This window comes from Malaclemys terrapin, chromosome 2, assembly GCF_027887155.1.
Source record: "Malaclemys terrapin pileata isolate rMalTer1 chromosome 2, rMalTer1.hap1, whole genome shotgun sequence".
In the NCBI taxonomy this organism is placed as follows: domain Eukaryota; kingdom Metazoa; phylum Chordata; order Testudines; family Emydidae; genus Malaclemys; species Malaclemys terrapin.
Genome location: NC_071506.1, coordinates 230160158 through 230176387, shown reverse-complemented (window position 1 = coordinate 230176387; position 16230 = coordinate 230160158). Strand labels below are relative to the sequence as shown.

The 16230-nt window shown below is 39.8% G+C and overlaps 1 protein-coding gene across 1 annotated transcript in view; it reads left to right on the top strand.

The window, feature by feature from the left end:
* HDAC9 (histone deacetylase 9) overlaps positions 1 to 16230 on the top strand; it is a 641420-nt gene that overhangs the window by 554538 nt on the left and 70652 nt on the right. The window contains exon 23 of the mRNA XM_054020255.1: positions 15690 to 15808. Within this exon, the coding sequence (XP_053876230.1) occupies positions 15690 to 15808 (119 nt within the window). The remainder of the gene's footprint in view (positions 1 to 15689; positions 15809 to 16230) is intronic.

Genomic DNA, 16230 nt, shown 5'->3' with positions numbered 1-16230 from the left:
CACTCATTGTAATTGCATAACTTCCCTGTGGCAACTATGGTAATTTTTCCTTGAAAAAATCATTTTAGTGAAATATACATGGGTTAGATTCTCAGCTGGTGCAAATCGGCAATGCTTCATTGACTTCAGCTGAGGAACTGATGCAAGACAGGAATTGAATTTTTACCTATCTTTAAATGCATTGTGGCAGGAGGGAAATGAAGAGCTCTCTATTTCAGCAGCCGGATTTTTCAGAGCAGCAGCAAATACTTTGGGGACTGCTGGTAATTCATGAACCACAGTTTGAAAACTACCGCTCTTGAGCACAGCTTACACGCTTTACTGGCTATTTCATGCAAAGGATTTAAAATGGCAAAATTGTCTCAATAAGCAAATGCTTGCTTTTCTCTTGTTTGCTTTAAGCATATTGAAGCCTATTAAATACAACTCCTCGTTCAGGATTAATAAATGTTTATGAAGGAACTTATGTAACTGATGGGTGTGTACACACGTAACTCCCCAATTTTATGAAAGTCTTGGAGGACCTCCAGAATATTTGGAAAATCAAAATAAAATAAACCAAATAAAACCAAATTTGATTTCGATGAAAATTTCAGACATAAGACCAGATAAAGCTTTTGGATAACATGGGCTCCAGATAGTCAAACTGGAAAATGAGGATTTAACAGGTATACAACAAGTCTTGTGTAATTAGAATATACATCCTCTTTACAGTGTTTTCCCAAAAGATTATTGGAAGTTTATAGTCATTTTACGCATGTATCTAATTCATGTTAATATGTTATTTTGTCTGTAACTGCGGGAGACAAGTATGTGAGAAATATAGGTAAAAGTGGAAATCATGCTTATTTGCATGAACTGCCAGTAGTTCCAACCTATAATATAAATGTAGCTGCACATTGTATAGGGAAATATGCTATTCAATTCATTCTTAAATGTTCTTGAAATTATGATCAATCTCAGTTCCCAAGGCAACTGACGACACAAAGATGGACCAGCCAATAATGGGAAACAGCTTTAAGTTTTTTAACTATAACATATGGCAGAAAAAGTATTTATTGTTTCATGTGACTTAAAAAATGCTCATGAAAGGGGCTATGCAATATATCACTTCAAATTGGAATGAAAAAATGATTGAAAGAGGTGTGAGCAGTTTGGCTTCACAGGAAGAGTGCAGTGATCACAAGAGTGAATGAATGAAATGAATGAATGAATGGCAAATTCAGCAACACCATTTTTAAAGTGACTTTGGATGCTTGTCCAAATCTTGCCATGCCCCTTTCCTCTGAACTTGCCCCTACTCTGTATAGGAGAACAAATGCCACCCCACTCCACTATTGTGAACGGCCCAGTGCCAGATGCACTAGCTTTCTGTCCAGAATCTGCTGGTGGTGCTGCTCAAAGCTTCCATCTCACAGTACTTCTGGAAGAATTATGTCTGCTCTAGCTTTCACAGGTGTAATGCCACAGGGCCCCATGCATTAGCAATGCATCTCTTACCCCTTTTTGGCAGAGCCTTAATAAAACCCATTTGGTGAAATACTGATCTCATTGAAGTCAACAGCAGTTTAATTAAATACTTATTTAACATCATTTTATTGCCACTTAGCTCTGTATTTTCCCTTTTTGTTTCTTGTATTGAGCTCCCCAGTGTATGTCTCTATTCCCCATTCCTTCCTGTTAAAAACTGGGGAATATTTATTTAGGCGTTCGGCCATTCCTGATTCCTCTGTTATTGCTCTCCATCCTCATTCTTCAGAGGTCTTACTTTGTCTTCATTCTTTCTTTTCTGCTTGATACCTTTGAGAAAAACATTAAGTTTCCATTCATTGCATTAGTCAACAGGTTTTCATTGATTTTCTTTTAGTGTCTCATAATCTCCCAGTTTGTCTCTTGACCTCTATCTTGTTTTCTGCTTTAGATAACAATTTTAAGCAAATCATTTCAATGACATTGGGCTTTTATGAAACTTCATTTTGGTGACAGTTTTTCTTTTCTAGTTAGGCTTTCCTTCTATATGAGATCTGTCTTTTATATTTCAGTGATAAAGATTGATTTCTTGGTTTCATTGAAGTCAATGGCAAAATTCCCATTCATTTCAACTATTCAAAAACAGGCCCCAAATCTGCCAACGTCTCCCATCCCTCCAGTTATTTTTTTGGACCCCAACCTTTTAGATGGTGAGCACATTGTGTGAGATACAAGGACCACCAACGCTTTGCAGGATGGTGTACTTATGTTTTGATATGCCAGCAATCTAATATTGCCCATTGTGATTAGCAGTCTCCTCCTTTCTGAAGTGTAGCGCTTTCCTTTGGCTGTCAGTGATACCACCTCTTCTTAATACACCTAATTCAGCTGGTTTGTGATCACCGACACTGAATTTCTCTGCTACTTTGGGATCTGTTATAATTTATTTTCTTTTGCTGAACAAAAAGAGAGAGGGGAAAAAGAGAAAATGAGAAAAGCAGGATGACAGTGTTGTCCAGAGCCAAAAGAGGTCAGATTTCTAGTTGAACAGTAGCTGGAACTTTTACAGAATCAGTAGTAGTTTCCAACACTGTGTAGTATCTAGAGGTTGTAGCATTACTATGAGCATTCCTCCTTGTCCCATGAACAAGGGAAAGGGGGTTTATGTAGTGTAACAAACAAGAGGCCAAAAAGTTGTACTGATTACAGCACATCACTGTAAGGACCTCACTCTGTGTCTCTACTAAATGTCTAATTATGCAGAATTCTGCACAGCCCACATTAGCAGAACTGGTGTTTGGTTTGTGTACTTCATTAATGTCTGTTCTAGCTGTAGCGCTGTGGGTGTGAAATCCTGCTGCTCTGTTTAAATGCATGTTTGGAAAAGAATGTAGTAATGTAATGTTTTTTTTCTTTGGCGATATTGTGTCATGATTTCAGTGAAAGCTTCATAGCCCTGCTGAGATAGAGAAGTGCCAACCAGCCTGCATCTTCTAAAAGGGACATGTTAGACACCGACACTGTCTGTAGCATCAACATCATCTTGCTGTAGATCAGAGAGACTCCCTCATAGTGAATTTGGCCTAAGTGTAAGGAAATCTCCATGACACTTTTCTCAACTGCTTCAGTCAGTTCTTCCCAGAGGGATTGGGGACGGTTGCAAGGGGGAAACAGGATTGGGCGTGGGTCAAGTGCCAACCTCAGGTTTGGCTTGGTTGGAGCAGGTTATGGCGTGCAGGTTATAACTCATGCTACGAAACCTGCAGTCTATTATGTGCACCTGAACTTTGCCTGCAAGGTTGTTGCTCCAGGGCGGGCATTCTGTGGTCAGGCTTGCGGTGGCAACAGCGGAAATAGCCAGGTCACACCATTGTATATGAGTTATTAGAGAGATGAAGGAAGACTTGAAGCTGTGGGAACAGTTTCTGAGTTAATTTAATGGGGTGTCGTTATGGAGGGAGGAATGGGTATTAGAGGCGGGTTTGAAAATCCATTCAGATGCTTCAGGGATATGGGTTTTGGGGTGTTTTACCAAAGCAGGCTGTGTTCCCAGAACTATCTGGACACAAAACCGGGTAGTGCATGGCATGACTTTCCTGAAATTTTCCCCCATTTTAGTTGCAGTGGTTATCTGGGGATCAAAGTTAGCTAATAAAAGGGTGTGCTTCTGGGTGTGACAACATGGCAGTGGTACATGTTATCAGTCACCAAATGTCCAGTTCATACAGGATTATGAAGTTAGTGACGGTATTTGTGCTACAATGTTTAAACCTCAACATCTGTTTTTCTTCCAAGCACATGCCTGGGGTGAATAATGGCATAGCAGATGCCTTGTCTCATTTTCACTTCCACAGATTTTGGGAGCTTGCACCAGGAGCTAGCAATGAACCTGAGCAGATGCCGCTGGCACTGTGAAGCCTCAGCGTATGATGTTGTCAGTGGTATGGAGAGCCTTGGTTCTGGGCACATGGCTGAGTTACGAAGGAAGTTTTAATGAATTCTTCCAATTTCAGGATGTGGAATGCTAGTCACCAATATGGCTCATCAGAGCAGGGCGGGAGTTGCAGTACATGGGCGTTGGCAATCCAGCTGCCGGTGTCCTCGACAATCCTGGCATAGTGCAAGGAGCAACCGAGTTCTTTTGGGAGAATGGTGGTTCACCTCTCAGACTTGGGAGCTGGCATGTTTAGATGCTATAAAAGAGGCCATTGGGAGATGGTTGGAAACCCGACTGGGTTTGGGGAGGGGGAGCAGCCAAGCTAATTGCTGGCACCTCCTTGTGGCAGATGTCCAGTGCAAGTACTCCATTTGGAAGGCATCCAGTGACCAGATAAATGGCCTGGTAAAGGAATTTAAAAAAAAGGGCTGGTTAAAGGAAAGGAACGGAATATGGGGGTGGGGAGTGTTCAGCGCTCGTATGATTGGTATGGCAAGGAGCAAACCCCACTTTCTTATAGCCCATCTTAACCCTCCTAGGAGCGGGGAGGGGGGATGGTAAGGTCCAAGCTATAGGTTGGCTGGGGGACCTGGATGTAAAATGATGGAGGGCTCATGGAAGTCCCGGGTAGTTATTTGAATGAACATGGAGTTGCCTGCACTGTACACTTTTATCTACCGGGTAGTCCCAGGCATCTAATAATAAAGTTGTGGCCTGATTAAATCCATATCAAGTGTCTCCTGTTCTTCTTTTGGTATAGCCGGACAACAGCATCATCTTACTGTAGATCAGAGAGACTTCCTCATAGTGAATTTAGCCTGGGTGTAAGGAAATCTCCATGTCACTCTTCTCAATTGCTTCATTTTATACATTAGGACAAAGTAGGAGGAAATAATATATACATACCATACCTCTTCCCTTTGAGGTAATAACTCTTAAGAGTTGACAAAATCAGCTTAAGCTCATAAAAGCAACTTCAGTTCAAGGGAAAAGTGAGCAATGGAATAGGCTGCCCAGAAAAGTTGTGAAATCATTACCCCAAGAGCTTTTAAAGGCAAGAAAGAAAAAGGAAGCAGATGAACTACCTTTTAGAAGCTATGCTAAGTATACTAGGGGCCAGACTAGATAAACTATGAGGACACTTCCAACTTCACTTCACACAGCATTCATTACATCTAGGAAAATGAATATGTGAAATATGGGGGAGAGGGGGAATGTAAAAAGATAACTGAATAAGTTCCATGCATAACCCTGTTCCTGACTAGTGGATGTGAAAAGTGATATTTTCACAAATGTTCATAAACTTGATCTGGGATTAAGCCTGCCAAGAATCCATGGTAATTACTCAGGCAACTAGCCCATGCTGAAACCCGTGCTGCCATGGCTTCATTGCTACTGCTACTCAAGCTAGCTAGATTAAAGCTAACTCAGGTATGTATACATGAGCTGCAGTTACAGCCCATGATTGCAGTGTAGACCTACCCTAATACCTTTTGAACTTTCGGGAATTTTAGGCTCTAAGTTGTGGCTTGGACTGTTGCTTTGTATGGTCTCTGCAACAAATAAAGTGTCCATTGGGTCATGAAGGCAGAATGTTTTTTAGTTTATTCCAAGCAGTACCCTTGTCCTTCTTCTCCCTACCCACCTATTCAATATTCTTCTGGCATGTATGATAGCTACTAAATTATGCTTTCTATTGTACCATTCTTAGATTGTTATGTTGTTAGGGAATTCTTGATGTGAAATGCTTTGGAAAGACCCATTAAAAGGTAGTCTCTATTGAAAATAATACAAATTTTTCCATGGAAATAAATGATTCCATAGACAAGCTACCATTTGTTTTGTGCATTCCAAAAACCACACTACATTTACTTACCATAAAGTCTGACCTTTCCAGTTACTTATTTCTAGTATTATACATTTTTCTTTTTTTTTTCTTTTCAGGAACAACCACGTTTAGTATGTAATATTTAGGTTTACTGTGGGGATTTTAGTGGTATTGTTGGCTTATTGTGGCAAAGATTTAGGCCAAGTCCGTTGATTTGTGTGATAAAATTCTGTTGAAAGAAATGCTTTAACAGAAAGACAAAACTGATAGCTATTTAAGACTAAGAAAGAGGATATACTGTACTGTACCCAGATTTCATAGAAGTGAAATATGAGTGTTAAGCTCCACATTGCACTCCATCCAAATTTTAAAATAGAAAACTCTTTTATAATCCCTATTATTACTTTTATGTTTTATGTCAGAAAAACTTCTAGGGATTATATATGTGTGTGTGTGTGTGTGTGTGTGTGTGTGTGTGTGTGTATGTATACATACATACACACACACACACATATATATATATAATATATATAAAATAAAGTAACAACAGATGAACAGTAAACGAGTTTCCAATAGGCACATGTTACACTACATGGGCTAAATTCTGACCTAAGGTATTAATGAGAGCAAAATGTTGCGGGATATGTGTGTGTATGTGCATGATGTATGTTAGTGTGGTTATAAGGTTTCATGTTTATCATCTTTCTACGTCTCCTTATTCATGGTGTTCAGTTTACAGGTAACACAATGTTGTTGTTTTTTAACCCCCTGCCTTGCAGATAGAATCTAGAAGTTAAGCTGGATTTCTTGCTTCTTGTGAATCTTCACCAGTAATAAAGATCTTCAAGGTCAAGTTAATCCCGCAGTCACACTTGTCAATACCATGGTCCCCAGCTGAAAGGAACTTAAATACTTTGTTTATGATATATAACATGGAATGATATCCAACTTGATCGGTTTTTAGCTGTGTTGGATCTGCAGAGGAGAAGACAGAAAACACTTATTTCTATCACTAAAATACGTAAACACATATGGCTATGAATAATGAAGGAGCAGGTTTGTTGAGTAAGCAGGTGCTATGTTTACATACTGACCTTTCAGAATAAAACTGCTCTTTAAGGGGGCATGTTCTCTTGGCCTCTTTTCAAATATTGTCCCCATATCACTTTGTATCTGTACGCAAATGGGCATCTATGCTCAATAGCAAACTGTAAATTCTGGATGGGTTTGAACTACAGCCACATATTTGAACACTGAAGACTGGCCATGGTTATGGATCTAAACTTCCCTAAAATTTGTCTCCATATTGGGCCAAACTTAAAACCCTATATCTAACACTGCTAAGCTGTGAATAAACTGAAATCTGAATATAGATATTAATTCTCATTGTGGATGTCTGTATGTCATAGCTGTTAGAAGTTAGATAATTTCTTGTGACAATATCATAAGCTCCTTCTTTGTAGTTTCTGAAAAGTTCAAAGTAATATTTTTCTAATCTTTCTCCTGTTTGCTAATTTATTTTGCCCATCTTTGGTTATTTTTGAACTAATTCAGTGGATTGGATTTAGGCATACCATAGATCAAATGTAGAAGGGCCCTTGTAATTACATGAAAACCACCTTTGTAAATAATAATTTAAAAAATGGAAGGATCAGCACATATTGTAGTAAATATTTCTTATGTTTTTTGGTTGCTGTTGATGTTGCAATTCCAGTTGTAACAGAACTTAGGAAAATTTTAGGCAGGATACCTAAATCATTATTCATTTAAAAAGAAACCTACGAATAATAATCTCAGGCTCAAAAATGTAAGCTGCAAAAGCCAAAAAAATAAAACAAAAAGAACAATAAAAGATGCAAAGCTGAGGGTGCCTTTAACCCCTTTGATTCAGTGGAAATCGATGGGGCTACTCACAGTAATAAAGTTAAGCACTCGCTTAATTGTTGGTGGGATTGGGGTCTAAGAAGGGAAGGTCCCTTAATTATGCTAGAGATTCATTCCTGTTTTAAAACCCCATTTATTCTGATTTAGTGCCATATCTGAGGTTAGCTAGATTGATTGGGAGATATAACGGTACTTAATAATACAGAAAAAATTAACCTGAAGTTCGGGTGTGTGGGGGGGAATACAACATAGTTTTCTTTTATGTAAGTAGGTAACTTACATGATATTATATTACATTAAAACATACATGAAAACAATGCATAAAAGTAATAGATACCATAGGGCACTGTTCCCAACAAGTATTGCATACGCTTTGAAATGCTGGGGATCAACCTCCTGGGCTTCACTGATCTATTCACTGTGCCTGGGTTCAGCAACATACTTGAACATATGTAACATTCAGTCCCGTAGAGGCGACTCTGATATTGTTTCTTCAAGATGGGAAATTGAGAGTCTTAGTAGATAGCAGTATATTACTTCAAATTAAGGGAGGGCCCTCTGGGATCAAAAACTAGGTATATTAGAACTAATGTGTTATGTATAATCAGCAAAAGGTGGGAGTGGGGAAACTGAATAAATAATACTTAGTGTTGTCTAGTAACTAAAACAGTGGACTTGGATTCTTTATTTCTGTTTTCTGTGTAGGGGTAGAATTTTATATTTGTATTAAAGGCCATAGTTTATGCTGCCAGTCACCCTTTTTAAATAGCAGAAAGGAATGACCCTCTGGGGTGTTGGTAGAAATGCATCTGATAGACTGCCAGTGTCTGTTCTGATGTTAAGGCAGGGACAGACCAGAACAGTCCTTATGACTGATTATGGTCACCCTTTGTTTTAGACTAAGTTGTATTATAAAAAATGGACTGCATTATAAATTATATGCATTATAAACTTCCCTCTAGTCATTTCTTTGTTTTAAGGTTTAGTAAGTAAAAGACAGGGTCATGTATTGTGTCTATGTTAATTAAATTAAAGGAATGCTAAAAGCCCGAACCACAGTACGAACTGTTTTAATTACAAAATTTAGTAAGGTTTAATTTTTAATGCCTTTTTTGCTCAATATAAAATACTGCTGTTTGTATACCTTTGAAGGTCTCTGTAAAAGACTGTTTGTGTAAATAAGGAGTGCATGCATCTTCAAGATGGGAAATTGAGAGTCTTAGTAGATAGCAGTATATTACTTCAAATTAAGGGAGGGCCCTCTGGGATCAAAAACTAGGTATATTAGAACTATGTGTTATGTATATTCAGCAAAAGGTGGGAGTGGGGAAACAAAATACTTAGTGTTGTCTAGTAACTAAAACAGTGGACTTGGATTCTTTATTTCTGTTTTCTGTCCAGGTTTTTCCTTATGATCACTGTGATACTTTAAGCAAGTTAGTTACCTGCACTCTGCCTCAGTTTATTCATTTGTGAAATGGGTATAATAATGCTTACTTTAAAGGGATGTTGGGCCAGATCATAGCTATGCTGATTTCCACCAACTGAGGATGTGGACCATTGTGTTTCTTAGTTAACATGTATAAAGTGTTTTGAGAACTGTGGGTGGAAAGTGCTACTTTTTTTAGTCAATGTGAATAATTGATGTTACTAAACCACTATGCCCTGTAGGTTCAGAAAAAATGTAGATTTGCCCTTTCAGTTATACTAATTACCATCCTCAATGTTCTGTGTAGGCTGTCCTTCTTGCTTTCTCTTACATTATAAACACTGCCCAATTAGAGTGGTCATTTATGTCAACTTAGCCCTTTCTCTGGAGATCTTTGGCTTTGTTTGGTGGCACATCCAGATGAATTTCTGGCTTGGGTACTTCTCTGCGTGTCTTCTGGGAGAACAAATGTTTGGGAGCATGCTTCCCATGTGCTGTAAAACCACAAAAATAGAACAGAAGAATAAAAGGAATAAGATCAAGTAAATGGTAAAGTCTCTATAATGTCTTGCATCTGATGTTCATACTGCTGGGGAGGGAAAAGAACACATGCTTGATGTTTTCTCTAGGACTACACCCAACTGGAAGCTGTCCCATGGCTTCTTTGCAGACAGCAGCATGCCCAAATTGAATGCATTAATTCTATGGGGAAATCTCTTTTATGGAACTAAAATTAATCTCTTCAAATTCCCAGGCACATGGTCCACTGCCAGTGCCATCAAACTAAAGGAGGGGCTGCATTGTCTTGAGTCAGAGGAGACAGCTCCACTATTGCTGTAAGGCCTAACGGAGTGAAGTAAACTCTGGTGTGATATAAGCCATGAGCCAACTGCTCAAGATTTTAAAATGTGACGTGCAATTAGTGACACAGCAAAAGGAAAGAAAGAGCCGGGAAATCCCTAGAATCCTACTGTTCTTTTCAGGTGAATACTTTATATCTAATAAGTATGGCTCTGTATGACACAGGATAACAGAAAATAAGTCGCTCTTTTGGATTTTTTTTCTTTCGCGAGGGAAGGAAGAAGTGGAGGGCATGAGTAATAGTTAAAATATAAAACTCAGATCTAATCAGACAATGGTAATTCCATCTAAAGTCTCAGAAATACTTAGTAATAGATTTTGCTTTCTGTTACACCCATGCAGCCCAGCTGGCTTCAATAGGGTTGCACTACTGCATCTGATAGACGAATTTGTCCCCTAGTGCTCTACTGCCTGGATCTAATTCTTAATTCCCCTCCAGATAAAATAATAACTATCCTTAGTCTTAATCTTGGATACAGCCTCTGTCTACAGAGGCTTTTAGAGTATTTTTGTTGGGACTGTAAGAAAGTGTTTTGACATTCATCATAACCAGAACCTGCCAGATGTGATATACTATTGAGCATAGATATGTCCTGAGGAATTAGGGATGGCTAACAAGATGATTCTTCAGAATACACCCAAATGTAATTTTACCGTTTTTTTCCTCTGTAATGTTCAGATCCAGACATATTTTGGCTGAAGCTGGCCATGGCATGTGTGAACGCACTCTAGTGCAAACTCAGTGAAGCAGCTTATGGGCCAAATACCCCACCCCACACTGGTGTCATGGGTGTACCTGAGGGAGGGTAGGTCATGGTGGAGCTCTCTATGTTATGCAGATCCTTCACTAGCACAAGGTCCCAGGGCTGCTCTCTCGGATGCTTGGCCAGGCCAGCACAGGATCAGGGAGCTGTAACCTGCTCTCTGACTGTTCCCTCTCCCCCGAGCTAAACAAAACTTGGGTTCAGGGAAGAATTGAACCTCAAGTATGGGCAGGGGAAGGGATGGATCTTCAAGGGACCCCAGCCTCCTGGTGATGTGCAGCCTAGTTGATCGAACAGGGCTCTGCATAGTGGTCAACTTCTAAAAGGTTTTGCAAAAGACAGTTGTCCAGACAAACCAAGGAGGTTGGGGGTCTGTGAGAGCCACTGTGACCACAAGGTTTGGTGTGCATTCTGGTGAAATGTATTATCTATATGTTCGAGTCAAACAAATTACTCATGACAGCAACCCCATAGAGTATGAAAGTATCACTGTCTTGGTTTTATAGATGGAGGAATGTAGGCAGAGATGTTCCGTCACTTGCCTCAGCCATAGAAGGAGTTGTTGTCAGAGCTGGACACAGAGAGGAGTTGTCCCTGGCTTTCAGTTCTACATGTAGTCCATTAGACCAGGTGCATTATACCTTCATGATGAACTGCCCCTTCATGTTTACAGACATCATATTGGTTGTTCAACACAGGAACCAGCTTAGATTCATTCTGCTAGGTTTGAGGGAGAGAGTGACATTAGTGCTATCAGTAGCAGTTTATGGAGCACTTGAATCCATTACCATGTGGGTCCTCCCAAAAATCAGTGAACCTGCAGCCATAGTTTTCTTGGAGGCCAAAGACCAGCCTTGGGTTGCTGTAGTGAGAACCATAAACAACTAATGATTTTTAGAAGGAAATAGGGACTAACTTTCTATTCTAGCAATCAAATTATACTTTCCTTAGTATTTTGCAAAGAAAAGGACTATAAATGTATTTTTATTATTAAAACATGAAAGATGAATTAGATTAAGTCTGATATTCCAGTTACCCCCAAATTTGGAGGGATGAAAGGGAGAGGAAGCAATGACATAGGTTTTCTGGTCTTCACAGGCCAGCTCTGTGTGCAATATGCTGAATCATACTAGCAAAAGTCTGTCACAGTTAGTAAAGTAACTTTATTGTTTTGTGGAGGGAGTGGCGGTACTGCTCTGGTGTGAAATACATTCATCCAAGTTGATGCTTTACATCTGCATTCTCAAAAGCAGAATTTCTCATTCTTTTTTTCTTTTTGCTAATTTTCAGAAAAGCATTTTGAGGCATTTACTCACCCTTATAATCTCAGCTATCACTGACAGAACCGTTCTAAATTTCACCCCCACTTTTCCAGTTACTATCATTGTAATCATTATCTTTCTTTTGTCTGGAGGTTTCCATGTATCCTCTCTGTATAGATTTTTTACTACCATTATAGGTAGTGCTAAATAGTGACGCCTATATGTATGGTTGCCTGACACGTCCCGTTGCAAGATGCTGTTTTCAGTTACTTATAACTTTCCCATAATGTTACCATTTGAGCTGAAATTTTCCATGCTGCATTTTTGCTTCAGTCTGAATTTTTCTGGGAAGTTTCAGCTAAAACGATTGAGCTGTTTCTGAGAACAAGATTAGGGAAAAACATGTTTTGCCTGAGCTAAAAAATTCTTACAATCATTTCACTGAGACACTTTGCTGTGGAGCAGGGACTTGAAATTTGGTCAGGGGATGGGGTAGGATGGCTGATATCAGGGATAAGCCTATTGTCTTCCCAATGGAACATGACCAAATGTGGTCAAGTTATAAGGCTCTGAATAATAGTCTCAGTTTGCATATGCTCACTAGAAACTTGTTAGAATTTGGAGGCTAAATTTTCTAAAGATTCAATCTGTAGTGAGCATGATCCATCCATTTACAGCAAATATATGATGACCTGGCTGCTCATGTATAGAGCCCATGATATTCTTTTTATTTTTTATATTTTTTATGTTATAGGAATTTCTTGTTATTTTATTTTACACCATTATCCAGGCACCCTCATGCCCCCTTATATATTTTCCCTTGTCACTGGGTGCCTCCATTGGTACCTGGTGAATCTTGCAGCCTGGGCAGTTCAGATGGTTTTGCCGTCACAAACATACATACTGGGTCGTTTATCTTTCACCAAGGTGTGCATTTATTTCCCTCTTATGTAACAATTCTTGTGCAATACAGGCTTACAGCAAGGTAGGCTCCCCTGCAGCCCTCACCTCACCGCCCTGCCCTGATTGTCACCCAGGTGCTCACAATCCCCCATCAGAAAGTATGTAATTGCCCTCAGCTGGGCCTGCAGCCTTCTCCAAACTACAGCAATGTCAGTGATCAGAATGCTACTGATAACACCCTGTCACACCCCTCTCCTGTTGACCTTCAGCCCCCCAATTCCATTAGGCCCAGAAGTTCCTTCCCTACCCCCCTTAAATATTCCACCTCCCCTACTGAGTCCCAGCCCTCCAGGTCACCCATTAGTCCTGAGGCCCTCTCACTTATTCCTCCTTATATATTTTCCCTGGGGAGGACCTAGTGAGGGGTTGGGTCCTGCCCGCAGGAGGTGGAAAACTCTGTGGGAGGGGGTCAGGTCCTGTACTTGGGGGTTGGGAGGCGCCAGGGGGTTGCAGATAAAGCCCACACACACTCATTCTGCAGCAGTGGCTCCTGTCCTGCAGGTCTAGGCTCAGTTCCCCGCTCCAGGCATTGTGACTTAGACATGGGTTCGAACACAGCATTGCTCAGGTTTGACCCGGCTGCCCCTTCATCAGTGGGGCCGGGGCAAACCTGAGCAGCACTATGATCCCATGTGCCAGGTTGCAACACCTGGAGCAGGGATCTGAATTCAGCCCTGCAGGACAAGAGCTGCAGGAGCTGCCACTGCAGGGTGCATTTTCATTTTATGCCATTGTTTATGTTCTTTTTCATTTTGTGTTATTTTGCATTGGCGATGAACATGCGGGTTTACTCATGCACCTTCCCCACAGAGGCATGTGCTGTTCCAGGACTGCGAGCCTGAGCAGGACTTCCCCTGCAATTGTTCTCTGTTGTGCTCTCAATGCTGCCCCTGCTGGCAGGCTGGCAGCTTGGATAAGGAATATGACTGGAATGCAGAGGGATGAGGAACCCGGGTGGCAGGAGAGATGCAGTGCTGTAGGTCAGGAGCAGGAGCTTGAGGAGATGGGAGTATGAGGGAGAAGGGAGTTAGAAGCAGGACCTGGACTGGGACTTCACATCATCCCTGTCTCATTCAGTGCTCAGGATGCACAACGCTCTCGGGGTGAATTTGTGGCTGTGCAATGAAGAAGGCTGTTGTCGTAGGGCCCCTGCCTCATTTGTTGCAGAAGTTGGAAGGTGTGTGGTGAATGAGGCAGTGATCGTGGACTTAAATACTGTATCACAATAAATATGCACCAGGGCTGGATTAAGGCTGCCCAGGCATTTCCTAACTTTTGACTACTTGCTTTACAAACTTAACGTTCTTTCAACATAGCTTTCTTTAAAGGTAATTATATAATAATTGTTGTGTCTTTATGGAATTTTCTGTATACTTGCATTGTATTGCTTTAGTGCAATCTCAATGGAATAAGCATAACAGACCTGCAGGAAAGTTGAACTATCCTCTTTTCTGAGCTAAAATGACAGCAATTTGATTCTCCAGTGTCCTGACCCTACACTTATTATTAGATAAAACGCCGATTGACTGCAACTCAAGTTGAGTTTTGTGGGAGTAAAGAGTTCAGGATATGGTCCCCAATGTTAAACGTACTGTTGAGCAATTTGGAACAAAACAAAGGAAGTTAAAATGCAGAAACAAAAATCACACAGAATGGACGAGAACTGTTAACGGTCTAACTTATTTAACATGAAGTCTAGCTCCTTAACATGCTCTTCTTTTTCCTATGTGCAGTATCAGTAAGAGAATGCACATATAATTTAAAATAAGGCAGGTGTTATCATATATGGTATATAAAGATATTAATTTTAAGAAGAATTTCAGTCTGAAGTCTGGAATTCTGGAGTTAGTGAATTTAGGTTAGCATCTTAATTAATGCAATTGACTTTTAATATAATTGAAGACCTTCAAAATTAAACACAGTCAACAATAATAAAGTATCAGTGTTTAAACCTGTAATTTTTAAGCCAACGTATGAGCATGAATCCTGAAAAGTCAAGTGAAAGAAAATATTTGTGAATCCAGTTTGAGCTTTATCTTTTCTTTAATAAATTTGCTTTAAATGCTGATAAAAGCTAAGCTAAACCAGAAAAATCCTAACCCAGGATAAAACCTATGTGAAGGAAAGGGTTAAAAAAACTAGAACATTTGGGAATGTGAAGCATTGAATTATCTGACTGAAACCAGCAGGGGTTGCTGTCACTATTTTGTGGTTGTCACATTCCTGCTATGCTTGACCTTGGAAAGGCTCGACAATGTAGCCTGGATTTGATTAAGGGAATTTCATGTTTTTCCTTTGCTAGAGTCACCCCCCACCTCGACAAACATTTTAAAATGTTAAGAAAAAAAATGTTTGGAAAGCAAACATTTTCCCAAAAGAAATTTATAGTTCAAATTTACACCAAGTTCGCACTCACTGGAGCAGTCCAGGTTTCCACTGAGGCTTTGAATATTCTCTGTAAACCATTAGTCACTCCCCTGGAAGAGACAGCTTTTTATAGGCAGCGGGATAAAACAGGCACAGATGTGTGTGTAATATTAGAGGTTTTCACATGTACCTGTACTTTAAAAAAGACCTAGAAAATTGGAAAAGAAAAAGAACAAAAGCAGAGATGGGAAAAGTAGAATTTTTTTGACTACATATGATGATGAATTTAGTTAAAGGGAGACATTAATGTTTTTGATGCCCAGACTTTTGTTTTTGTATAGTGGATTTTGGGGATCATGCCAAGCAGTATGCTTAATGAAGGTATGAGCTGTAGTTTGTAACTGGCTGCCTTTTTATTCTGCAGGACTGTGATTATGCCAATTGCCAATGAGTTTGATCCGGACATTGTCCTAGTATCAGCTGGATTTGATGCTGTGGAAGGCCACGATGCTCCATTAGGCGGGTACAAAGTCACAGCTAAATGTATGTATAGTCATAAAGCGGTTATTTTTTTCTGGCTTGATAATTTCTTCTGGGATGGATCTTTATTTCAGAACCAAATTTTGCCTCATTTATACGCATATGAGATTGCCCTGGTGTAACTGAGAGAAGAATTTGTCCTTTAGTTAATATCCATGGGTAGCCATAGAACTCTCAAGAACCACTTGAATGTGATACAAATAAAATTATTTCTTAGCTTTTCTAGCTCACTCCTTGTTGCAGAGCCTCTTGGCATATTTTTGTCTAGGTCTGAAAGCTTTATTTTGTTGGCATTCAAATAACCTTTCAGTGATTTCATGCTTTTTTTCAACGGGCCCCACTTACAAATGCAGTAATAAATTAGTCATTTTTAAACTGTGTTGAACATGTTAAATTTTGGAGGCTTAATTCTGATCTCACATTGT